This window comes from Oryza sativa, chromosome 11, assembly GCF_034140825.1.
Source record: "Oryza sativa Japonica Group chromosome 11, ASM3414082v1".
In the NCBI taxonomy this organism is placed as follows: Eukaryota; Viridiplantae; Streptophyta; class Magnoliopsida; order Poales; family Poaceae; genus Oryza; species Oryza sativa.
This window is the reverse complement of record NC_089045.1, coordinates 382732-407491: the sequence shown is the minus strand read 5'-3', so window position 1 is coordinate 407491 and position 24760 is coordinate 382732. Positions and strand designations below refer to the sequence as shown.

General features: G+C 44.5%; 5 protein-coding genes across 10 annotated transcripts; 1 reads left to right on the top strand and 4 right to left on the bottom strand.

The window, feature by feature from the left end:
• Positions 1–2829: 2829 nt before the first annotated feature.
• On the bottom strand, positions 2830–6276 carry LOC4349565 (probable leucine-rich repeat receptor-like protein kinase IMK3). Its single transcript, XM_015761427.3, has 2 exons — positions 4375–6276; positions 2830–3769 (listed from the first exon to the last, which is right to left on the bottom strand). The coding sequence occupies exons 1-2, from the start codon at positions 6164–6166 to the stop codon at positions 3129–3131; spliced, it is 2433 nt and encodes an 810-aa protein (XP_015616913.1). The 5' UTR covers positions 6167–6276; the 3' UTR covers positions 2830–3128.
• Positions 6277–7693: 1417 nt separating this feature from the next.
• LOC112543456 (uncharacterized) lies at positions 7694–17790 on the bottom strand. 2 transcript variants are annotated; one of them, XM_066305046.1, is made up of 13 exons: positions 17314–17713; positions 16769–16900; positions 16514–16674; positions 15693–15828; positions 15412–15508; positions 15176–15276; positions 14701–14864; positions 14544–14615; positions 14332–14448; positions 14152–14247; positions 13940–14061; positions 13807–13854; positions 7694–8803 (listed from the first exon to the last, which is right to left on the bottom strand). In XM_066305046.1, exons 1-13 carry the CDS (start codon positions 17663–17665, stop codon positions 8128–8130), a joined length of 2274 nt encoding a protein of 757 aa, XP_066161143.1. In that variant the 5' UTR covers positions 17666–17713; the 3' UTR covers positions 7694–8127. The 2 variants fall into 2 exon arrangements, with proteins under 2 accessions (XP_066161143.1, NP_001350568.1); NM_001363639.1 differs by lacking the exon at positions 7694–8803 and having other exon boundaries at positions 13374–13854; positions 17314–17790.
• On the bottom strand, positions 10532–13193 carry LOC4349563 (uncharacterized). Of its 2 annotated transcripts, XM_015761423.3 has the most exons (4): positions 12969–13193; positions 11217–11417; positions 11067–11126; positions 10532–10900 (listed from the first exon to the last, which is right to left on the bottom strand). In XM_015761423.3, exons 1-3 carry the CDS (start codon positions 13077–13079, stop codon positions 11073–11075), a joined length of 366 nt encoding a protein of 121 aa, XP_015616909.1. In that variant the 5' UTR covers positions 13080–13193; the 3' UTR covers positions 10532–10900; positions 11067–11072. The 2 variants fall into 2 exon arrangements, with proteins under 2 accessions (XP_015616909.1, XP_015616911.1); XM_015761425.2 differs by lacking the exon at positions 11067–11126.
• On the top strand, positions 17781–22782 carry LOC9267534 (uncharacterized). Of its 4 annotated transcripts, none has more exons than XR_010737267.1 (6): positions 17781–18016; positions 18738–18906; positions 19013–19172; positions 21744–21840; positions 21951–22096; positions 22340–22782. XR_010737267.1 is itself a non-coding variant. In NM_001363637.1 (3 exons), exons 2-3 carry the CDS (start codon positions 18816–18818, stop codon positions 19126–19128), a joined length of 207 nt encoding a protein of 68 aa, NP_001350566.1. In that variant the 5' UTR covers positions 17825–18016; positions 18738–18815; the 3' UTR covers positions 19129–19394. The 4 variants fall into 4 exon arrangements, 1 of the variants encoding a protein (NP_001350566.1); XR_010737266.1 differs by having other exon boundaries at positions 22185–22782; XR_001541382.3 differs by having other exon boundaries at positions 21951–22782.
• Positions 19647–24310, bottom strand: LOC4349562 (uncharacterized). The gene is made up of 3 exons (NM_001363638.1): positions 23628–24310; positions 20508–21382; positions 19647–20417 (listed from the first exon to the last, which is right to left on the bottom strand). The coding sequence occupies exons 1-3, from the start codon at positions 23994–23996 to the stop codon at positions 19907–19909; spliced, it is 1755 nt and encodes a 584-aa protein (NP_001350567.1). The 5' UTR covers positions 23997–24310; the 3' UTR covers positions 19647–19906.
• Between the last annotated feature and the right edge of the window lie 450 nt (positions 24311–24760).

Sequence of the window (24760 nt, the reverse complement as noted above, 5' to 3'; positions counted from 1 at the left end):
ATGCCCTATTATATTGCACAAAATTTCCCCTTCTTCCTCTTGCCCCCTCTGGCTATGGCGCACTCCCGCTACGCTGCTCCAGATTAGGAGCCAGCCTAGGGCGTCATAGACAGCCGGAGCGGAAGAGAATTGGCAAAATTATCTAAACCGTTATATTAGCCTGATGTACATCATCCCGGTGCTTCTTCTTCTTCTTCTTCTTCTTCTTCTTCTTCTTCTTCTTCTTTAAATCCATGCGTAGACAACCAAATTTACAGAAACTCAATAATGGCTAGTGCTATCCATCACCCAATCTACTTACTGCTTCTACAAATTTAACTCGCTGATTATAATAATAATTTTTATATAGTTATTCAGTGTTCTTACATGTCGCTGTCTGATTGTTGTATCAGCTCCATTGAAGCCGATGATGCTGTCTGATCCGACCACGGATTGCCGGCCCAACTGGTCTGGTTGCATCGTCCACTCAGGTTCTTCCATGTTGCAGATCTTCTCACTCAAGCTGGTCTCCATCACTGCCCCTGCTATTGGTGATGACCCCATTCAGGTGTATGGCTTCATGGCTGTTCGAGATCATATGGATTGCTTGCGCAACTATGTCTTCAACCGCGGGCGCGACAAACCTTTTGTCGTCAGCCTCTCCGATCCCTTTATACTCCTGTCTGGCCCTAAGAGAGGCATTGGGATGGAAACTCCTGCACTGCTTGAGTACGATATAAGGATCAAGAGAGGAGATGGAGAAGATGATGATCTCCAGCTCATAGATAGAGCTGCCACTATCAGTGAGACCGAGCTACCCCTGCCATATGCCCAAGCTTACACCCGATGGATTGCCGGCGACTACGGTGCCATGAACATTAGCTTAGCACTTCTCCACAACGCCATAGAGGCCACGATGCACATCCAAATAACCGAAGTGCGTGGCAGCGGTGGCTTCGACATGTCTATGGCTTGTCGTGTCGGTCAAATACCCAATGAAATCAAGCTCTTTGAAAGTGTTGCCATTGCCAAGCTGTGTCAGCTAAACAAGAGGTTTGTGCTTGCCATTGTCAAGCGCGGCATCTTGGTGTTAGACTTGAAGGTTAAGCGGAGTGGCGCCTTAGAGGAGGAGGAGCCAGTCCGTATGCTCCGTGGCTTGAAGGGAAAAGCACATGGCCAAGTCATCCTACCTATGATATTTGATTGCGCCACCATTTTGGTTAGTGTGCATTGGTCAAATCTGCCGGCCCCCATGTTAGACTAGCCACAAGGTTCTTTTTTTTACTTTGTTAGCTTCTTTATATATATAGCTTATGCAAATTCTTTTTTATTTACTTGTGTATGTTTGCTAGTCATCTATCTGTAACTTGCAAGTTAGTATGCAAATGATTTGGTTTAAAAATGCCTTATCCAGGAGTGTATTACTGAATCTGGTAATTTTGATCAGTAACCTTAAAAAAAAGAAGTGATTAAGTGTTGGAATGTTAGTAATATGAATGGTTGTTTCAGGTACCTATTCATGCCGGTGTCAGCAAATAACAATATACTAAAACACTGTGCAAAATTGAATGGTGGTGCGGGAAAAAAAAATACTACCTCCATTTTTTTAATAGATGATGCTGTTGACGTTTTGTCACACGTTTAAACATTCATCTTATTCAAAAAATTTACGTAATTATAATTTATTTTGTTGTGAATTGTTTTATCACTCAAAGTACTTTAAACATGATTTATATCTTATACATTTACATAAAATTTTCACATTAGTGAAATCTTTCTTCTGCAGGTGTTACAGACTGCTGTTCGCCACAGATTAGCAAAAGTCCAGGGGTATCTAAAAGCAAAGGAACGCAGCAGTAGAGGAAATTTGATGGGGAAGCGTGTTGATTTCTCAGCTCGTACTGTCATCACACCGGATTCAAATATTATAATGAATTGGTAGTGCCATGGAGTATTGCTTTGAACCTTACATACCCAGAAACTGTTACTCCATATAACTTCCAAGGTAAAATGCTTTACTGTTATTGAAGCATGATCACTGTTTTTTAATGATCACTTATCCCCCCCCCCCCCCCCCCCTGGGAAGACAGGTGCAAAGTACATTATCTGGGGAGACGCTCAAAGGCTTGATCTTTGTTATGTGAAGAAAAGAACTGATCAGTATCTGGAACTGGGTTACAATGTGAGTACCAACTTTGTTTCAGAATCTGATTTTTACTGATGGTCACATGACAATAATGTCTTCTATATTAGTCTCCTCATATGGTGTTTTATTTTGTCAGGTGGAAAGGCACCTTGATGATGGTGATTTTGTTCTTTTCAATCGGCAACCCAGTCTTCACAAAATGTATATCATGGGGCATCGCATTAAAATCATGCCCTATTCAACCTTCCACTTAAACTTGTCCGCCACTTCGCCGTACAATGCAGATTTTGATGGGGATGAAATGAATATGCATGTTCCTCAGTCATTTGATGGGGATGAAATGAATATGCATGAATAAGTATTTATCCATGTCCTGTCAAAAACAGTTAGTTTTCCACGATATATATAATTGTCCAATGTTTGGAAGTTCCAGAAACAGTTTACACGATCTGTATGATTAGTTGAAAAAGCGTGTTAACTTTACACTTTTACAATCCATGCACTTCGGTGATATGACCTTCAGTTAAGCATTGGTCGGCACTTTCTGCTAATCTGAAAAGCTCATGCAAGCACGCGGCTATGCATTGTCCAGGATATACATGACATATTCAGCAACAAGCTATGATTATCACTTGTTTCCCATCATCGACATGGATCTACAAACACACACACAGTACTACAATAGGAGTACTACAGTAGATCAGTAAGGAAGGCATTGTGGTATTTGTAATTGATATTCTGATAGAGCGATTCAGTTGTGTTGCAAATAATAATATTTGCCTATACAAGAAGCTTCAAAAACAACATAGACGAATAATGTCTACCACTTACTAATACTACTACTACTAAGCTTTCAAATAAATCAAAGAATTCATAAATGAAATATAGGAGTATCTCTGCTTCTACTCTCTAGCTTGCTCTGTTTCTAGTCTCTAGCTGACTGACAAGTTCATTTCCTTCGATTTCATCTTCAAATTCTGCTCAAGAGCCCAGCTGCTGCATACTACTCATTGCCTGCAGAAGCAGCAGCCACATGCCCTGCGCCACCTTCTTCGCTCGGCCCGGCGCCGCCCTCCGGCCCCGGCCTGATCTGCTCGAGCTGCCGGAGCACCTCCCGGGCATCAGGTCTCACCGACGGCGACTGGTCCACGCAGTGCAGCGCCAGCTTCAGCGTGTCCACGAGCTCGTCGCCCGCGGGCCCATTGTCGCCGTCGCGCATGAGCTCGAGGTCGAACACCTCGCTGGTCCACTCCTCCTTGACAATGGACGCCACCCACTGCGGCAGGTCCATGCCATTGGTGGTCTCGGCGGGGGATTTGCCGGTGAGGAGCTCGAGGATGATGACGCCGAGGCTGTAGACGTCGGTCTTGGCACTGGCCTTCTTTAGCTTGGACAGCTCGGGGGCGCGGTAGCCGAGGGCGCCGGCGGCGGCGAGGACGTTGGAGTTGGCGGCAGTGGTCATGAGGCGGGAGAGGCCGAAGTCGGCGATCTTGGGGTTGGAGTGGTCGTCGAGGAGGACATTGCTGGCGGTGAGGTTGCCGTGGACGATGGTCATGTCGTCGTGGAGGAAAGCCAGGCCACGGGCTGTGCCCTTGGCGATCGTCATCCGCGTCTCCCAGCTGATCGGAGTGTTGGGCGCGCGAGCTGCACATTCACGTTATGCCATCAGGACGAAATGTTAGTGTCACCGTGTCAGAGTTATGCAGATTTTCAGTTCATCAGGATGAAATTTCAGAGCCAGAAAGCTGAATAATGTTGATAAAACAGTGCTACTAAAACAAAAGCATGTCATTTAGATCAACAATTGTTCACATATTAGCCTCAAAACTACATAATATGTCAACTTTTTTAATTGAACATGACACTCTATTACTAAACTTTTTGCACTGACCATGAAGACATATAGCCACTGTCCAAAATTTTCAGAAGACATGTAATGCTCAATCTCTAAATTGGCATGGGATGTTCATTCTTATGCTAAATAAAAAAGGTACTCAGCACTGTAAAAAAAATTCAGATGTATCAAATCTACTTGATTACAGAGCTGAATCAATGTTAGCAGTTAGCACTGCCAGAATTTGCAAATGTTCAGACTACAACATTTTCTCAAATGTTCAGAGTAGTTTCAGTTGAAAGCAGAAGTAAAAGCTGAAGAATGCATACAGTTTATCAATTGCATTGTCTTCCTAATTAATAGGATGAAGATCAAATGCATAAGATAAGAAGAGTAGCATTGACAGAGTATTGACCGTGGAGGAACTGGGAGAGGCTGCCGTTGGGCATGAAGTCGAGGACGAGGAGCTTCTCGCCCTTGGGTCCGAGGTAGTAGGCCCTGAGCGGCAGCAGGTTGGGGTGGCGGATCTTGCCCAGCACCGCCGCCTCGGACTCGAAATCCTTGTGTCCCTTGGTGATCTTCTCCCTCAGCCGCTTCACCGCCACAAGGCTGCCGTCCTCCAGCGTCGCCTTGTACACCGTCCCGTACGTGCTCTTCCCCATTATCTCCGCCGTCGCACACAGCAGGTCGTCCGCCGTGAACGCCATCGGCCCGTCGAAGTGCACCAGCTTCCCTCCCACCTCTCCCCCGGACTCCACCTCCGCCGCCCCCGACCCCGGCTTCTCCCCTCGCCCGCCCCCCGCCGCGGCTCCGGCGCCACCACCGGCTGCCTTGCTGCTCGTCGTCTGCTTCCCGCCGCTTCCGGACCTCTTCTTCGTCAAGAAACAGAGCAGCATGCAGCAGAGCGCCAGGAAGAGCAGGATGCCGACCACGATTCCGGCGATGATTAGCGCGAGCTCCTTGGTCGTGAACTTCCGGTGGCGCCCCGTCGCCTCCCGTGACTGCGCGGGTGATGCCGGCGCAGATGGTGATGGAGACGGCGACGTAGGGCAGGGCACGGAAGCAGAGTAGCCGCAGAGCTGGATGTTGCCGGCGAAGGCGGAAGGCCCGAATTTCTGCGCGAGCGAGGCTGGCACTGCGCCGGAGAGGTTGTTGTTGGAGACGTTGAATGCTTGGAGGCTAGTAGTGAGGTTGGACAGGCTGGCCGGGATCTCGCCGGTGAGGGCGTTGCCGGAGAGGTCGAGCGTCTTGAGGTCGGCGAGCGAGCCGAGCTTGTTGGGGATGGTGCCGTTGAGCCTGTTGCCAGCGAGGTCCACCACCTGCAGCTTCTGGAGCCCGGAGAGCGACTCCGGTATCGGGCCATCGAGCGAGTTGTGCGAGAGCTCGAGGACGGCGAGGTTGTAGGTCCCGGTAATGGATTCCTTGAGCGAGGAGGAGGAGGGCGCCTTGGAGCCGGCGAAGGTGTCTGGGATGTGGCCGGACAGCTTGTTGTGCGAGAGGGAGAGGAAGACGAGCGAGGGCGAGGCGGCGAGCTCGGGTGGGATGTCGCCGGAGATGGTGTTGTGGCTGAGGTTGAGGCGCATGAGCTTGGTGGAGTTGGCGAGTGAGGACGGAATGGCGCCGGTGAGGAGGTTGTTGCTGGCGTCGAACGCCTGGAGCGCGACGCAGTTGCCAATGGAGGCCGGGACGGCGCCGGAGAAGCGGTTGTTGAAGAGGTAGACGCCGCGGAGGTCGGGGAGGAAGCCGAGGGAGGTTGGGATGGGGCCGGAGATGGCGTTGTCGTGGAGGCTGAGGCGGCGGAGCTGGGTGAGCTGGCCGATGCGCTCGGAGAGGGTGCCGGCGAGGCCGCGCCATGGGAGGGTGATGGCGACGACCTTGCCCTGGACGCACTTGATGCCGACCCATGCGCCGGAGCAGGCGCCGAGGCCGGTGTCGTTCCAGGAGCGGAGGAAGGCGTAGGGGTCGGAGAGGTCGTGCTTGATGGCCTGTAGGCCCTGGTAGTCGGCCTGGCTGATGACGACGCCGTCGCCCGCGGCGTGGACGTGGTGGTGGTGCGCCGCGGCGGCGGCGGCGAGCGAGGGGAGGAGTGTGACAGTGAGGAGGAGAAAAAGTGTGCAGCGATGGTGGGCGGGGAATGGTCCGAGCATGAGCATGGCTGGTTGTTTGGCGGCAGGAGCAGGTGGTGTTCGCCTCCGTGGTCCTTGCATTTGGTTGATGGAGGAGTAGAGTAGAGTAGATGAGTAGCGGAAGGAATTTGTGAGTTGGTGATCGAGGAGGAAGAAGATGAAGCTGGAGCGCGCGCGCGCGTCTGTGGGCTGTGGCCAGAGCAGAGAGAGGAGGAGATTAGCAGAGGAGAGGCGCAACGGCTAGTAGGAGTGCACGGGAGAGTACTGACCACTACGAATGCTGTCATGTGGCGACGGCGATGGCCCCCACTACCAACTAACGGCTACTTCTTTTTTTTTTCTTTTGTCGTCGTTTTTTAAGGAGGAGATTTTGTTGTGTTTAATAATGTTGGGGAGAGAAGCCAAAGCAACGGGTGGGATGGACTGTGGACCCGTCCTTTAGTTGGACCAGGTATTTCTTTTGCTTTGGGCCTGGCCTACTATTCCGATCTTGTCCAGCTTGTTGGATTTACAGAACATAAATAGTCCAGGGGCTTCTGCCCCACCAAATTACTACTACCTCCATCCGTGCCTAACGTTTGACCGTCCTTCTTATTTGAAAAATTTGTGAAAAATTTGAAAATATTTAGTTACACATAAAGTACTATTCATGTTTTATCATCTAATAGCAATAAAAATACTAAGCATAAAAAATTTTCAAATAAGACGAACGGTCAAACGTTGAACGTGAATAGTGCAAAACTACACTTATTTTGGGACGGAGGGAGTAACTTTCAGATGTTCACGACATAAACCCACCTGGACGATTTGCCATGTAACATTAAGGTATTATGGACATAAACCAACCTCGAGTAATAAACAGCATTGGACACTATTCATTATGTGTTCGTGTCACTATAAACTTTTTGAGTGTCACCCTATTTTTTTTAATTAGAGTACAAGAACACACGCAAACCTACCTCTTTGAATTACACAGTACAATGCAGATACACACACGCAAACCCTATCTCTATGAGCATCTTCCAACCTCTATGAGCATCTTCCAAGACTGGGCCAAATCCTTAAGATTGACGAAGTCCATTAAATCCTAGAAAATTCGCTTACATGGGGAGTCGAACTCAGGACCTAAGGTGCTACTGAGGTCTTGCAACCAATAGGTTACAGGTCCTTTCGCGGTAATTCCAAAAATAGCAATGCCAAATTTCGATAAAGTTCATTTAGGCAGTAATAATGTAAACAGGCCTGAATATAAGCTGAATAGATTTCGTCTAGTATGCAACGAGGTAGAGGGAGGCAGAGCTAAGCGTGGCATGAAGCGAGGGAAGACGTGGGTTCGCAATCTGAGCCATCCGAAAAATGACCAATGGATTACAAGATTTCAGGCAATCCCCTTGTGTAATGCATTTGCCAACAGACTTGGGCTAAAGATGTATCCAAACCAAGGTCTCATTAGTTCCCTTGAGCGCTCTCTCTCCCCCATCGTCAACACCAATTCCTGATCCCACCAAGTTGAACATGACAAATTCCTAATCCTAAATAAACGTTTACTGCCAGCAAGAGCCCTCGGCCGTTTAGGTTGACATAACAAACACTGACAAGAAGCAGACAAACGAAATCTCTCATCCTTGTATAATGTTCAAATGAAGATGTACAATATCAGATCCAACATTATTTGATTAACCTAGATTCATGTATATCATCTTTACAGAATGAGATGGCTTATGAATCATCCATCAAACCAAAACAAATTTGTGAATTTTATAACAGAACCGGCACGATTGATGAGACGGATCACATCAATATCAGGATCAATAACAGAATTCTTCTTTTTGCTCTCAAGTTTCTCATACATCAAATGCAAAAGGAAACAAAACTAGATCATCGACAAAATCATATATGCATCTTATAGCAGTATCATTCTCCCCTAATTTTTTTTTGTTCTACATCGATCACCATACGAATAAATGATAGTGTTTGTCTCATAGGTATAATATAAAAAGAATTTATGACCTTTGCTTGGAATGCATGCGCGAGGAGGAGGATCAGACGCGGCCTCCGGTGGCGCTGGTGATGAAGGAGAGCAGGTTGACGGAGGCGGCGCCGTTGGCCTGGTCTGGCTCGTCGAGGAAGAGGTCCTCGGGGATGCGGAATGCGCCGTGCGCGCAGACAATGGCGGCGCCGAGGGCGAGCGCGGAGAAGATGAGGGATCCGACGGAGGTGAGGAAGACGACGAAGGCGGAGGCGACGATGAGTCCCCCGAGGGTCTCCCTGTCGGAGAAGGTGCGTCCGAAGGCGGCGAGCGGGGGCGCGTCGGAGGGGCGGAGGAGGTAGAGGAAGCACCAGGCGGCGAGGAGGGCGAGGAGCGCGGCGAGGGAGAAGGGGTGGGCGAGGAGGGTCGCGGCGAGGGAGAGGGCGACGATGGCGGCGTAGTTGACGCGGAAGTAGGCGAGGTTCTTGCGGAGGCGGGCGCCGGCGTCGGAGAGGGATTCCGGGCGGGAGAGGGCGCTGCGGTCGATGAGCTCCGGCCAGGGGCGCGCCCCCGAGAGCGCGCGCTTGACGGAGTCGAGGAGGCGGGCGAGGAAGGCGCGCGTGGCGGCAGGGTTGGCGTCGGCGGAGGAGACGGAGGTGGGGGCGGGGGAGACGGTGGCGGTGGCGTTGGCGGGGAGGACGGTGGTGGGGAGGAGGGGAGGGGAGGCGGCGGCCATGGCGGTGCTGGATCTGCGCGATGGAGAGAGAGGTCAGAGGAGGAAGGAGAGATCTGCTACCAATGAAATGGCGCGTGGATTATTGATTTCTCAACGAAGGTTAGGAGAGACGCCACCGACGCTAAATACCTAATACGCGAACGTTCGCGTTAACTCTAATTCGCGATCAGCTCGGACAGGTTGATATGCAAAGACTGAGAAGGCTAACGCGTACGTACAGCTGGAGCCTCGAATGCATGCAGTGGCTTTCCTTGTATAGCTAAACGTAATTAGTTTTTATTTTTTTAATCACCGATTTTTAGGACTAATCAAGTATGTGATTTTTGTTGTTGTTTGCTGCACAATGCACGCATAAGACTATGAAGATTTATGGGAATTCTTAATGTGTACCCAGTCTACTACTTTATATTTAGCCTAGTTTTGGCTCAAATTGAAATTTAATAGTTTTTATTTTTTGAATTTATTTTAATTTCATTTTGAAATTCATCTGTGTATAAATTTTGTATATCGAAAGTTTTTATATATAGAGTTTCCATGTGAAAAGTATATATATAAAGTTTCCATATCAAAAGTTTGTACGTATAAAGTTTAAATTTGTGTTTAGAGTTTGTGAGTACATGCTAATTAATGGCGGTATGCATGGTTGCATGCTACTCCAGTTCTGATCTCTAGCCGCAAGATGCGTGCATGCAGTTGCTTGCAAATTCTGCAGATAATTAAGCACGTAAGCATAGAGTTAGAGACATAAGGTAATGATACTAAACGATAAAGTGAATTTGTGATCTGATCTGTGATCGCGGCCCGCGAAAGTTCGCGTATTAGCCCCACCCCCTCTGATTTCTCACAAATTTTGACAATTTGATCCTTTGTAAAAAACTAATTTTACAAATAAACCGCGGCCAAAACTTATTTCAGAAATGACCTTTTGTTCAGCACCAAATCGTATGGCGCTGAATTTAGACACCTTAGCGCCACATCAATTGATGCTGAGGGCCGTGCCACCATGGATGAGAGGCTGAGTCGGCGTGCCAACATGCATTCAACGCCATGCTATTTAGCGCTGAGGTGTTTAATTCAGCACCATACGATTTTGCGCTGAACAAAAGAGTCATTTTTAAATAAGTTTTGGTCACAGTTTTTTTGTAAAATTAGTTTTTGCAAAGAGTCAAATTGTCAAAATTTGTGGATTCTTGTGTTGAGATTGTTTATTATTCATAGATATAAAATGCAACGGACTGAATTTCCAGAGCTCCCAAAGTATGTGCAGTCCACACAATCAGGGTGTGTGAATTTTGCATATGCCTAGTTAGGTGAAATGGCAATGCATCAAGAGAAAATATGGAGCAGAGATTGGCTACTCTACCTGTTGAGGAGCACAACAAAAGAGAGGTCATAATAAATTAGGCAGCAAGGCACCCTACTTGGGCCAAACACAACACCAAAAACTAGACACCAGCAAAGTTTCATGCTTAAGAACCAAACCAAACAGACAAAGACCCTTTGATATGCAAGTACCAAACCACTTTAGCACCAACAACCACCAAATGCAAAGCCCTAATTAACTTGTGGTTCCTACTTCTAGCCATCAAATATAGTACTGCTGTGGTCAAGGGAAGAAATGACCTCGCAGCAAAGGCTTCCTTGGTTGATTCTGTGTGCTAAAACACTGAATTTAGGCCTGCCCCCCACACCCATTAATACAGGGACAAACCTTAATAGACAAAACACACACACAGAGCTCTCAACTCAAGCATGCCAAATTGCATTCAGACCGATATTTAACCATTTGCCACATTTAGATGTGGCAATTAACTTTTTGCCGCTGAACCCACACGTCATAGACACATGTGGACCCACATGTCATTGAGATAGGGGTGGCAAATAGTTATTTGCCAAATCTAAACATGGCAAATAGTTAAAAGCCCCGCATTCAGAAGCATATTTCCAGTTCCACGGTGACTCTTGTTGACATTAAACTGATACATCGACTGCATTGTCCTCCAATAGGCAATGAACAAGATATTAGGAATTCTTAGGTTTCATGCATCTTGAAGCCACAGGCATACAGTTTAACCTAAAAGGTGGTGCCGTTCCATCCAAAGTCCGAGCGCTACATAAAAAGAAAATCAAAAGGGGTTTATTAGTGCTCAGTTGCTCATAATTAGCATGGAAGAGTATACGTGCTGTGGCAAGGGTTTACTGCCAAACTGCAGAGAGAAACTAAACTGCAAAAACCAATACGATGACATTAAACAAGCAACAGACGACCCATTTACACTGATCTATTCTTGATGCAAAGCATGCAAACATTGAGCATGTTCTTGTGCACGATGGGCCTAACAAACAGCAAAGATGCAATGAGAACATGACTATATGGTTATGAAGACCCATGGATGAACAGTCAATAAGAAATGTGGCCTGCTTACCTTGGAATCGTAGAACTTGAGGTAGAAGCGGCCCTTGGGAATGGATAGCTTTGACTCCAGGATAGAGGCAATGCCAGCACTCAACTTCTTGTTGACATCAGGGTTCAGCCCACCAATGGAAACCAGCTCGCCATAAGCGGCAGGCTCCTGGGTACCTCCAAATGCCATAGGCACTGAACCCTTGAGAACAACCATCACATACTGTGGGAGGAATAAGCATTAAGCAATCTAATTAGTATCTAAACAATAAAGGCGATGCAAAATAGCTTCAGCATACGCTAAGACCAGAAAATTGATGGAAGTCAACTTTCAGTTTGTCGCTAGCACAGGTCTAACATTGTGCAATCATAGAATTCTGAAATCTATATAGCAATATGGTGCAACGAATAGCATTTCAATCGGGACGGATTGAGTATCATGATTCACAGATTATAATCAGAGAACCAATGTTGATTTCAAGTAAAAGAAAGTCCATTAACAGCAAAACTAGCCATTTCTGCAGTCGCATTTGGTCCACTAACAACAGATCTTACCTCTATCTGGTCACTAGTAACAATATAGCTATTTCTGATACAGCATCAAGTATCACTCTAAGAACTATTCGCTAGTAATAGACAGCTTTCAGAAGAACACTTATTTAGAATGAAAAACATGAAATCGATCTACTCTTGGAAAAAGTAAAATTTTCAGTAAGTGGTTGAAAAAGTCATGGCTTATAAGCATTTTAGTTTAGACTAACTGAACATTACTTTTATTGTAGGAATGCTATATTAGTTCTGTTTCATCCAATTTCTGTTATGAAAATTGTTCGTCCATTTCATCTTTCAATATGACGATCATAACAAGCAACAGTCCAGGAAAAAGATATCAGATAGTCTGATGTATTACATTGAAAGTATGCGCAACAGTCTTTTTTAAAATTTTTTGCTAAAAAATCCAAAAGAGGAAGGATTTGATGTGGAAAGAAAAGCAAGTTTATAAATTTTGGCAGCCTAGGCATACTCGAAATGAAGCGAAGATTTACTATTCCAAATGTTGTTAAACTTTGTATTTTTTTCAGCCAAATGAACAGACTTGGCATACTATTTTTGCAAATATTTATTACTTGCTGAAAAATCCAAAAGGTGAGGATTTGATGTTGAAAAGAAAAGGCAAGTTTATAAATTTTGGCTGCAAAAGTACCAAGTTTGTATTCCAAATGGTTTACTATTTTTGCAGCCAAACTCGAAATGAAGCGAAGATTTACTATTCCAAATGAAGCTTAGGAATACTGCAAGTTCATAGATTTCATAGAGTAAATGGTTTACTATTTATTTTGAGCGATAATGGTTTACTCAGGCACCAGTAATACAAAGTATGTGAATTGTGAAGGAAATCCAAGAAGAATAGGGAACTTGTCTATCCCCTCAACCAGTCTCCCTCCCTGTCCCTCGTCCTATTAAGGTTGTATCCCCAAATGAACATCACCATAGTTGATACTAAACTACGGATCAAAATCCCAATTACATCAGTTGCATGCCGAAGACCGATGGGGGTACTTATTACTTAAACCCTAATAATCATGCTCGAGCAGACTGAATCACCAGACAAGCGAGCGATAATCCACTAAAAACGCCAGGTTAATAGAGATAATCGCAAGCTAGGAACTGAGCACGCCTACAAGAAGCGAAAATTTATGAAGAAACCAGGAGAGGCACGCCTAAACCTAGGGTGGGTATGGGTAGAGAAGAAGAGGAAAAGGGATGAACGTACGGCCTCGGGCTTGCCGATGATGGTGGCGACGGTCTTGGATGCGTCGGCGAGGACGGCGGAGGTGTCCACTCCGTCGAGGTTCACGTTGGTGGACACGTTGAGGCAAGGCATCTTTCCTTCTCCGATTCCGATTCCGAATCCCTTGATTCCCTCGTCGTCGTCTCCCTCAGGCCTCAGCCTCTCCTTCCTGATGTTCTTTCTGCTCGGCTGCGCCTCTGCTGCCCTGCCTCCCACTCCGGCTCTATCCTTGGAGCTTATTGGGCCTCCAGATACGATAGGCCCATAGCTTTCCTGTTCATGCTGTGTATCTTTGTGGTCTGCCTGGGGCAAGGTACGCAATATATATGTTCATGCTGCCGATCCTTGGCAAAATCCCCAGTACATAAACATCATTCCAAGAAATATAAACAGAGAGGAAGAATTCACTTATATATGCTTCTCCCAAGGAAAAGATTCACTTATTTACATGGACGGATGGCTCTGAATGTGTTTGTATCTATGAGCTTTCAGCTTTCTTGTATACTGACAGGGTATCCATTCTACTATAACACAGCACTGTACAAGTCGAATCAACTTCCTATACCAGTCAACACCAAAGAGATCTATCTATCTATCTATCTATATCTATCTATCTAGAGGCAGCAGCAAGTATATCTACTTGTAAGTTGTAACCAAATCACCACATGAGCTACCCTGTCATCTCCTAAAGAAAATCTTGTCCTGGACAATGACTACCAGCTATCTGCTTTCTTGCTTGCCGTTCTGTACTTGCCTTTAGATGTTGACTGTAAGAAATTAGTCGAATAATTGAGTACACATAACTATCTTTTTTGTTTACTCAGTTTCAGACCAGATTATTTTCCATGGTCCACCTTTGCTCCCTAACCTGAAAACCACAAAATCACTCAAATCAACAAATTAGTTTTTCTAACATAATTGGCCTACACCCAAAGCAAATCATCCATTACTACCTCCACAGACCAGCAATTGCTCGCAAACTCATAAATAGAGCAAGGCCAGCCCAGATTCCACCAAGACCAAACTTAGGAGCGGCCACAAGCAGTACTGCGGATGAGACAGCTCCAGCAAATAACTGAAACAGAAAAAATATTTATGTGATTAGGATGCTGCAGCTAGAACTGACAACAATGCAATGGAATATGACAAGAATAGAAATCTGAACTGTAGAGTACGCCGCGAAAGCAAAGTCAGAAACACCACAGTAGAGCCCATCGGCCACAAAAGCAACAGCATTTATCGGTTGAGAAACAGTGACAAACTGCAAATATTCATCAGCCATTATTATAAAAATCATTGCATAACACTTGATAAATCAAGTTTGACCTCTCAGGATAGTCATTACCCAGACTCCAGTTTGGGCAACATCTAAAACTGCTGGATCATCTGTAAACAGCAAGGACAAATATCCAAACCCAAGGAACAAGATTGTAGCAAGTGCTACACCAGTTATGCCTCCAATCTACATATAAAACAGTGTGAGAATCTTATTGCAAGAGTAAAAAGAAGAGGATAGTCACGAATTTGCTAACATAATATTATATAATGTCTTCATACCTGGAGAACTCTGTATAAGACAACGCGGGCCTTCTTGTAGTTTCCTTTTGCGTATTCACTTGCGAGTAGAGCCTGCATTGTATCATGAATACTTTACAGGCCAATGTAAAATATTAGAGCCTAGAAACTAAAGGTATGATCCTCTAAATGTACACACCTGACCAGCAAGAGCTAGTGCATCATTGAGCAGAGAGATTGTTAACCACACTTGCAAACATATCTCATATCCAGCCATTGGAACAGACCCTTCCCTGGCTGCCAGGGATGTCGACAGTGTGAATGTCAGGACTACCGCAATGGTTCTTGCAATTAGCAGTGCACCTAGAGAATGATTCATGTGAAAGGGGTTAACATAGAGGTATATTGCAGCAAGATGAAACTTGTTTAATAGAGGTAGTACTAAATGGAGTTGAATTGTTTTTGCTTTTTCCCTTTCTGTATAAGACTCTGTTTGTTGCTTAGGCTTTCTTGCAAAGCCAGGTCAATGAAATTTGATCTGCCTTAAAAAAAAAAGGGAGTTGAATTGATTGATAGTTTTTTATCGGTTCATTGTATATCAAAGCTCTCTTACAAGAAAACAAAACCATCATTTGTAATGTATTTGCAAATGAACATGAGGGATGTTGGACAACCTGATTTTAGGTAGCGGACAACGTCTCCACCAATGATATTCCATGAGAGCAGAACAATTTTGTTGTTCAGCTTCCAAAGGAGGATAAATGCTGTCAAGTACCTGAATACATGTAAAATTATGCAGATAGTTTAGGCCTTTAGGGGCTTATGAATACTGATTAAAGAAAGAAGTGAAGAGGCTCCAAATGAAAGAAAAGACAATTTTCTGTAAAGTCTTATGATGAGTTCAACATACTCTGAAGTCACAGTTGCCAATGCAGCACCACTTACACCTAGACCAAGTGGAAAAATAAATATGGCATCCAGCAATGCATTCACTAGGCTACCAACACCTGTATTCATCATACTATTAGTTTCTTATCATTTGAAGTCAAATATGTCTATTGCTTTAAAAAAAGATGACAAATGGTAACAACAAAAATATGTATATCTACACTTGCAATCACTATAGCAGATCGTATGCATCAGACAGGATTTCAGAAAACATGCTCTAATAGTTTGCATAAATTATCTTACCCACGGCAAACAACGGTGTCTTTGTATCCATGAATCCACGAAAAGCACCTTGTGCTGCAAGTGCTACTATGACTGGAGGTGCACCATATGCCCTTAAAGTAAGAAATTGCTCTGCAGGTACACGCATCGCTGAATCCTGTATAAGGTTGTTCGGAGAATTTATATTGAAGCCATTGATTTAAGAACTTATTGGATTTGTAATATAGAATTATTTAGTGTAATTCCAAGGTTACATAGCATTAAGCTCAGAAAGTTTGAAATGAATAATAAACAAAATGAGAGCAGGTGTTAAGTGTACTAAATTTTGTCCCCCAAATTTTGTTAATTGGCTAATGCCTACCATAACTCCTTTTTTAGGGTAGTAAGTTTTAAGGGCCCATCAGGTAATTTGTTTTGTGCTCTGTACTATGCCAATCTCAATAAATAAATAATACGAATCAATCAAGCTTAGAATATAACATTGTCCAAATATTGGTATAATATAGTTCTAGTTTGGTTTCGTCTTCATGTGTTGATCAAACACTATGTTGTTTTGATCCTTTATTATCTGTTGAAAACTTGACTAATGAAGCACATAGAATAGGTCTGAAAACAATTTTGAAGTATGTGTATATACATCAAGATGAATACCCAGACAGACAAATGGAACACAAAATGTAACACCTGACTCACCTAGCTGTCAACTCTACACAGGATTTAAACTCTAGATATCCACAACCATGACACACCCTAACAAGAGAAAAACCCACCACTAGCACCATATTTCAGAGAAGAGATAAATCTCAGACATCTACTAATAGAAATAAATTAGTCTTACGTACGACAGGTATACCAACGATGTCCATTAGTGTCCCAGACCCAAGTATCAGTGCCACCATTTCCATCAATCCTATGCCAGCAGCTAGAGCCAAGGATGTTGAGACCGCTGGAAGAAACCTCCTTTGTTTACTTGCTTTCTCTTGGGGTATTGAAATTTCATTTCCTATGCGAGGACTAAAAACTAATCAGTGTTATGCAAACAAGCAAGATGGCTTTAAGTTTTATAACAAAGAAAATAAGACCTGCGAATTGCTTACTTTCAGCTGCATCCACTGCCTGCTGCTCGGCAACAAAGGATGTGGTGACATTGAGCAATGGCACATTGAGCAGCTTGCATACCAGATTGAAGATAGAAATGGATACTCCAACGGCAGCAAGTTCAGTCGAACCTGATGAATGAATTGAAGCCCGTCAACTGAATAAAGATTATGACCAACATTTCTGTAGCGAGTAAGCTTGTAAGAAATAAGTTTCTTCACAACATATAACAGAGAAAAAACAGATACAAGCATGTGTACTCCTCTTGTAAAACATCCGCAATTCGAACTCATCATACCGATCATCCAAAGTACACACAAGTCCTTCACTCATTAGTTTCCATTTCTCAAAGTAACGGAAACATTTTTCTTATAGGAAATGGTTAATATAGAAAGGATAATTTCCCCTATTTATCAAGAGTGCCAACCCAGTTTGCCTATTTCATTTCCACAAGAAGTTACCCAAGCAATTGGGATTACACTCCACAAAGGAAATGTAGAAAGAAGTAAAAGAAAAGATACAAGTGAGGAAGCAAGATCCTTACCGACATGGCCAACGAAGGCGGTGTCGACGAGAGCCGTGATGGGGTTGGCGGCGAGGGCGAGCACAGCAGGCAAGGCGATGGTGAGGATGTCCATACCAATCTCATCAACCATGAACCATCCGCGCCCGCGCACCTCCTCCTCTTCGCCATCCGGCGAAGTCTCCTTCTCGGCTACAACTTCCGTGACACCGGGCTTCCCGCGGCACCGCGTGGGCCTCCACCGAGGAGGAGGAGCAGCACTACGGCAGTGACGACGGGAGAAGGGAAAGGATATACGGTTGAGAGCTGGAGAAGGGGTTAGGACAAGCGCGGCGGCGGCGACAGACGTCATCGGCGGCGAGGTCGCCGCCATGCCGCCCGGGTGTGTGGTGCGAGCAGTGATATTTTCTGTGTTGGGTCTGGGTCGGGCTGGGCCGGCGCTGGGCCTTCTCTCACAAAAAAAAAAACTCCAGGGGATGATCTGGACCGTCGGTTTATCTGTGTATTACGCCAATATGCGTGCCTCCTCTTCGCGTTCTCTCTCTCTCTCCCCCGTCTGACCTCGGCTCCATCTGCCGCCGCCGCCGCCTCCGCGCGGTGGATCTCTCTCTCTCTCCGGCCAAGCTACCTTTGACGGAGGAAAGTTACAGCGCGGGCCGAGGAGGGAGGCCGACGACCTGTACACAGGGCAGAGTCCACACCGGAAGGTCATAGAGCCATAGAGGTGAAATAAATTCCCATTTCTTGCTCTTCTTCGTATTCATTTCTATATTCATTACTGATGAATCATGGAATGTGGCGTGTCCTTATGTCAACTATAGATTTCATAGCTTCGAAAAATAATACTCCTATATGAAGAATTAGTCTAGATTTGGAATCACTTGTTGTTAACTCTTCTCGTAGCAACCGCTAATGTCTAGAATATTTTATTCAATGAGTTTGGTTATCTCTCGGTAGAATGAAATAAGCAAAGGGATAGCACGGGTATCAGTTTTTTTTTTTAATGAGCACAAAGTTAAACTGAGTTTTCTGTAAAACTATTTCGCATTTGTTAAAAAAAAAAAGATAGATAGACCTTCCTGCTACGAACTAGTATTTGTTTTCCTACTGATGCAACTATTAACATTTCACTCGTCATCGAACAAGTCTTGATCACCTCCCAGCACAGATAGTTTTGCCTCACAATGTCTAGTAGTAGATTGGGGGAACAAATTTCTCACATGTTGTAATATGTAGGACCCCTTTTGCTTCCCCTCAACCCCTGTACCCTTCACAATCTGTATGTAAATATTACAATTTTGATCAATACTAAAATGTTCAGGCTGGCCGCATGCCTTCCACAGTTTTCCTTCAAAAAAAATTGTGGTAACTCTGAATGCCCATCCCAAAAATGCCACGCCCTTCATGGTTTGTTCATTTGATTGACTGCCCTTTTTCTTTGGCAGCTAGCAAGAGCTGAGTGGGGTGCGAGAGTAAAAAAATATCTGTGCATTCGATTGCATCACGGACATACGGGAAAGGATATGAGGTTCCTGGGGTGGTACCTCAAGATCGCGGTAGGCGGCGCCGCCATAGGTGCCAGCATGGAGCTCTTCATGATCCACACCGGCTTCTGTGTGTCCCTGCTCCAACCCCAGCTAAAAAAAGTTATTTTTTCCCTTGTGTTCATTGCTTTGTGCTAATGTCAATCTCTATTTTTCTATTTGGTTCTGCTCTACAGATGAGAAGGTAACTGTGTTGGAATCAGAAAAAAGAGCTTGGGAGAACAGCCCAGAGGCTCAAGCCATGAGAGAAGCTCTGAATCCATGGAGGAAGCATGATGAACAAGAGAAATGATAGTCCTAGGCTCATGGCCACCCTCAATTGTAGCCCTTCATGAGGTAATTTCGATACTAAGCATTTTTGCAGTTGGTCAAACAGTAATTGTACCTCTCTCAAACTGCTGGATGGTAGGTGGTAGCTTCTACAAATGCTTTAGAAGAATATACCCGTATGTCTTGATATATATTTTTTGGTTCAACACGCATATACAGATGGCATGCCATCTTTATGTGATGCACTGATGATTCATACTAGATAACAAGGAAATTATAGGCTTGGACAGGTTGAACAGGCCCTTTTTTGTGTGTGTGTGTATTACTACTATCCCTTTTCATTGGTTTGCTGCTACTGGAGTATGGGTTTTTGTGATTAAAGATAGCTGAGGTTGCCCAGCTGTGTTCCTAACTAAATTCCATGTCCACTGTGCCATTGAACCAGCTAATTTTCTTAGTTCTTATTGAGGTAATAACCTAGCGTGTTAGGCAGAGGCATCCAATTTCACAACTGCATCATACACGAAGTGCTAAATGAAAAAAAAAATACCTTGAGAAACGTTCTTGATTTTACTATTTATGTTAGAAACAATTGTTCAAAATTAATTCCGTGGCATCTTGGATGTCAACAACTCAACATCAATGCCCTGTAAATGGAACTGCTATCCTAATCTGCTTCTTTCTCTGCGATTCTCTCTGATGATTTTATTTACATGCATGTTATCTACTAACCTAGTTCACCTAGAACTCAATCAAAACTTGTACAAAGTAGCCATGGTTTCATAGCAGTAAGGAACAGATCAAGGAGTTCTGTCAAGTCGAAACTTCGCTAAGGTGTTTACAACTTGCTGACCACCAGCAGCACTGTAAGCTGTTCTTGTTCTCAAGAATAGGATTATGCTTGACACCAACCCCAGGAATGTGATACAACCCCACACAAAGAATGTGGTTGAGTAGCACTTTGGCCCCATGCAAACCACCATAGTGTCAACCATGCCATTGCGGTTGTCTATTACTGACATCTTTAGGCCATTTGCATCATACACTAGGGCAGCAATCTGACCGTAGAGAAGTGATCCAAGAGGGATGTTGGTGATGAGGATGTTATGGTTCATGCCAATGCTGTTTGGTCCAAAGAGCTCAGAGGTCACTGACACTGCTGCAGCAAAGATGAAGCCTGAGCTTAGACCAATTAGTGCTGTTCCTGCTACCAGAGTGTTTACATCATGCAATTTCCACATTAGGAAGAACGCCATTGGCATGGGAACCAACGCAGCTGCAAGCCACCCTGTCCGAGCAAACGAAACCTTCCTGCATGCAAATTCAATATATATAGTTAGTTTATGGGCCAGCTGGTGAGAATTAGGATGCATTCAAGTATATAGAACAAGACAGAGGGACCTGCGAAGGAAGTCTGGAAGTGCAGAGAGAAGGCGACCAAAGAAGGAACAGGAGGAGTAGACGGCAAGAAGCATGGTGAGCTGAGATTCCCGGTGAAATGATTGTGCAATCTGCCCCAAGTTGTTGCTGTACACTAGCCCAACAGTGGCACCACAGAAGTAGGCTATGTAGTATAGCCAGAAGTCGACGCACTGGATAAGCTTCTTTGCACTATGCTCCTCACAAAGAACCAACATGCGTCCCTTCTCCAGTACTGTTCCCAAGCAACAATCCTGCATTGGGTGTTCCACTGTTTTCTGCATCATGGCATTGGACTCTGTGCTGTGGTCACTATTGAGCAAAAGTGGTTTTCTTGAATCTTCGTGGTTGAGTTGAACAGTAGGTTCAGGGTCATGTGTGTCCACATGAGAACAACTGGAGGAGGCAGGGATGATGAGAGGGAGGGCGAGGAGGACCATGGCACCTGTAAGGACCACCCATGCAGTGGAGTTGGTTGTGTTGAAAGAGCCGAAGATCACTAGATATATGCCAGTGATGAACGCGAGGAGGTAGAGACCAAGAAAGATACGTTTGTCATGCTTGGGCACAACGTGGAGGTGGCCGTCATGTGGGTGGCAGAGGAGTATTGCTGGCAGTGCAACAAGAGATACGACGAGAGGGACAATGGCATTGAGAAGGAGGTAGACAGATGGGGAAAAGGGGGAGAGGGCATTGGCAAAGAGGGTGTAGAATGCAGCACTTAGCCCATTGAAGCTTATGGAGAGGGAGAGGGCCAGTGGGCGATTGCTCGAGGAGAAACTGCGAATGCAGAGCACAAAGCATACTGTGTTGAACCAGCAGATACTGCAACCTGCTACCAGGCAGATCAAGAACACCTGCATTGTAATACATGATCCAAATTAGTCAATCAGTTGGTTAGCTCAGTTTTACTGGCTGCAAACAGTTAAAAAGCATTTGTCCGTACATCGCTGGTTTAATACTGTTGATGAAAGTTAAAGGAAAACATGCCTAACAGTAAGTTATTATGCACCAACGATCAGTTCATACATCCTGGTTTAATGTATGCAAGATGTGAAGTATACTAATATGTAATGCATTGTACAACAAAGTGATAAATCCAGATTTGCTGCTTCGAGTAGTGTTTGGAAGAGAGTGTTATGTACTGTTGCGGAAAAACTGTAATGGCATGATCTTCGGTAATAATTCTGTGATCTAATTGGTATTTGTGTTTATCAGGATGTTATGCTTCCTCATCTGTAAAAAGGATGTCATACTTCCTACTGATATTGAAGGATCTGCCCAAGGAAAGGAAGAATATGTGAAGCATGAGCAGGTTGAGGATGCTGTTCTGAGTACTGAAAAATGCAATGCAACAGGCGTGTGTGAAGTTGTTGTTGTCATCACATTCATGGCTGACGCTCTAGCAATGCTTTTCTTTGTCAGGAATTTTGTTCTAGGCTGATGATGTGGCTTCTGTTTTAGAGGGAGTGCCTTCGATTTGGCGGTTGCGAGGACGTTCCTTTGTTAAAGGCCTCATGCCGTTGGTTTCAGAAAAGGAAAACTGCAGCCGGTCTGAGAAGTGAGAATAGGTAATTAACTTGCTGACCTTGTCTAGGTATGCTGTTTTAGTTTCAGAGGACAAACCAGGACGGCTAATTATGTCTTTGAGCTATGCAGTCTAACAAGATTTATTACTGTAATTCAAAATATATTATGGTGGCAGAGGATTGGTTATAGGCTCTAAAATCAGGAATACGTTCAGACTATTTGATTACTGTAACTGATAAAAAGGATGTGCTGCTTCTTTCTTGCTACTGTTTATGATGGAGAAGTTGAAGGAAGGAGGCTATACTTGGCAGTTGGCATCAACACCTACCACTCTACCAGTCAGAAAGAAACCAAAAGAAGGGGATACAGTGTAGCGATGGTCCTTTTGTAAGAAGAATTATGTGGGGGAAGAATGGTAGCTTGTTCATCTGCTAGTCAAAGCTGAATTGAAGCTGAAACTGATAGTTGGGCAGGAAGGCATTAATTCAAGATGATGCCAATAATGCAGGACTCACTGGCATGGGTATTTTGATAGCGAGTTTTATTAACTGTAATTCAGGACACAGAGCTACCTGGATGTTTAGAGTAACAGAATGGATTTTAGTTTTACATAGTGCCGTAGCGTTAGTTTGTTCGTGAGTTTTTCATGAGTGAAGCGTGAACTTACCGATGGAGTTTTAGCTATTTATACTTTTCTGGACCATTTTAAGCTGAGACTTGAGAACCATTTGTTTGTTTCTTCTTCGATCGTGTGTGGGATTTTTATTTTTGGCTCTTCATCTTTTGAAATAGGCGCAAGCAGCTAACATTTATGAAAATTAAAAGGGAGATGAGAAAGAATCAATTAAATAAACACTTTTGATCGTGGTTGATGATGGCATATGCGGGTGTTGTTGGTTAGGAGTTGTTTGTTATTCCCTCCATCCCAAAATATACGTTGAGTTGATTGAAGTAATCAATTAATCCAGATACATGTTTAAGGCAGAAACTAACTTATTGCTGCAGATACACAGTATATAAGATTGACTATGTATAACATGGGCAATATTATAATACACAGTAGGAGTATATTGGTAAATGGTAATCGATTGCAGCAGACGATTCCAAAAAATTGTAAGCCAAGGAAAAACGAGAGGTGGGCGCGGCGACGGAGAGATATGGATGCATTGAGTCTCTCAGATATCGATTTAATATACATATAATTCAGTAGCAGTTGAATGGGACGTTAGAATTGCGTCCGTAAATGTGATATATGATTGCAACTTATTTGTGGCCACTCAGATCAGTAGCTTCATTACTACTACTACTAGTACTATCGATCTCGAATCTCCAAACCCTGCTGGCCGGCCTTGGCCTCTATACATCCACGTACTACTACGATCAATCAGCATAGTTGGCTAAGATCTCCATTATATTTCTTGTATATAATCATGATGGAAGGACACCTTATAGGTACTCGTAACTAGAAAGCTAATTGAATAATCAAGCTTAATTAAAACAAAGCGAATAGGCGATCGATAATAAAGAAAAGAAAAAAAAAAGAGAGAGAGAGAAGACGAAGTGTGTACGTACGAGCGGGTAGGGGAGGTGGAGGTAGTCGAGGATGAGGGCGTACTGGAGGGCGTATGCGGCGAGGCCGGAGGCGGCGGAGAGGAGGAGGACGGCGGGGAGGGGGAGGTGGATGAGGGCGAGGCCCGACGACCAGCCCAGCGCCTTGCCCAGGTCGGAGGCGGTGGCCAGGTAGTTGAGCGCCTCCTGCGAGACACCCAGGGACGCCTTGAGCGCCGACGAGTAGGCCGAGAAGTCGAAGTTTGTCCCCGTCACCGCCTGTATCCACACCGTCGCCACCAGCACCGCCCAACGCCGCCATCCTGCGCCTCTCCTCCGCCCCTGCTGCTGCTGCTGCTGCTGCTCCGTCGTCGTCGTCGTCGACCGCTCCATCGCTCGATCGATCTCTCCTTTTCCTTGTTGTTTCCTCTGGCTAGCTTAGCTTAGCTTGTTGCTTAATTCCTCCTCCGGCCGGCTGTGCTCGCTCTTGCCCGGCCACATATATATATACAGCATCCATCCAGCGCCGCCCCGCTGTCGTAGCCCCCCTATATTTATTTCTCTCTTTCTCAATATAAACGACACAAACATGCATGTCTCCCTCATCTCCTTAATCCATTTACCACCTGGCTAGCTAACTATATACGCGCAGCCAGATTAAGACTATGTATGTCACTCTCAAACTTCATTCTCCTTTTCCGAAATTAATTTCCTAATGTATGCTCTATATATGCGCACATGTATATTGCTGGTATATATATTATTGCCACGGAATTTTCTGATTGGCCGGGCATCGTTACTATATATATATATAAGTGATATCATTTCTAATTCTAGTCGTATATATAATTTGATTTTTTTTCTAATCTATCTATCTATCTATCTATTATATTATTAAAACAGCTTTGAAAGGAGGCGCTACGTTCGCTGTGGGGCTAGAAATTCCCACATTAATCGGAGAAAAATAAAAAAAATAAAAGGAGAGTCCAAGTAGAAATACAATCTAAAAATAGCTGAAATTCGGAATTAAAAATAAGCTATATTGAAATAAGTTTCCATATAAGAACCCAATACGAGATTAATCAAAATTCGAAACAAAAATAAAATAAAATCTAAAATTAGAAAAGGAAATGAGAGTATAAGTAGGAATATAATTT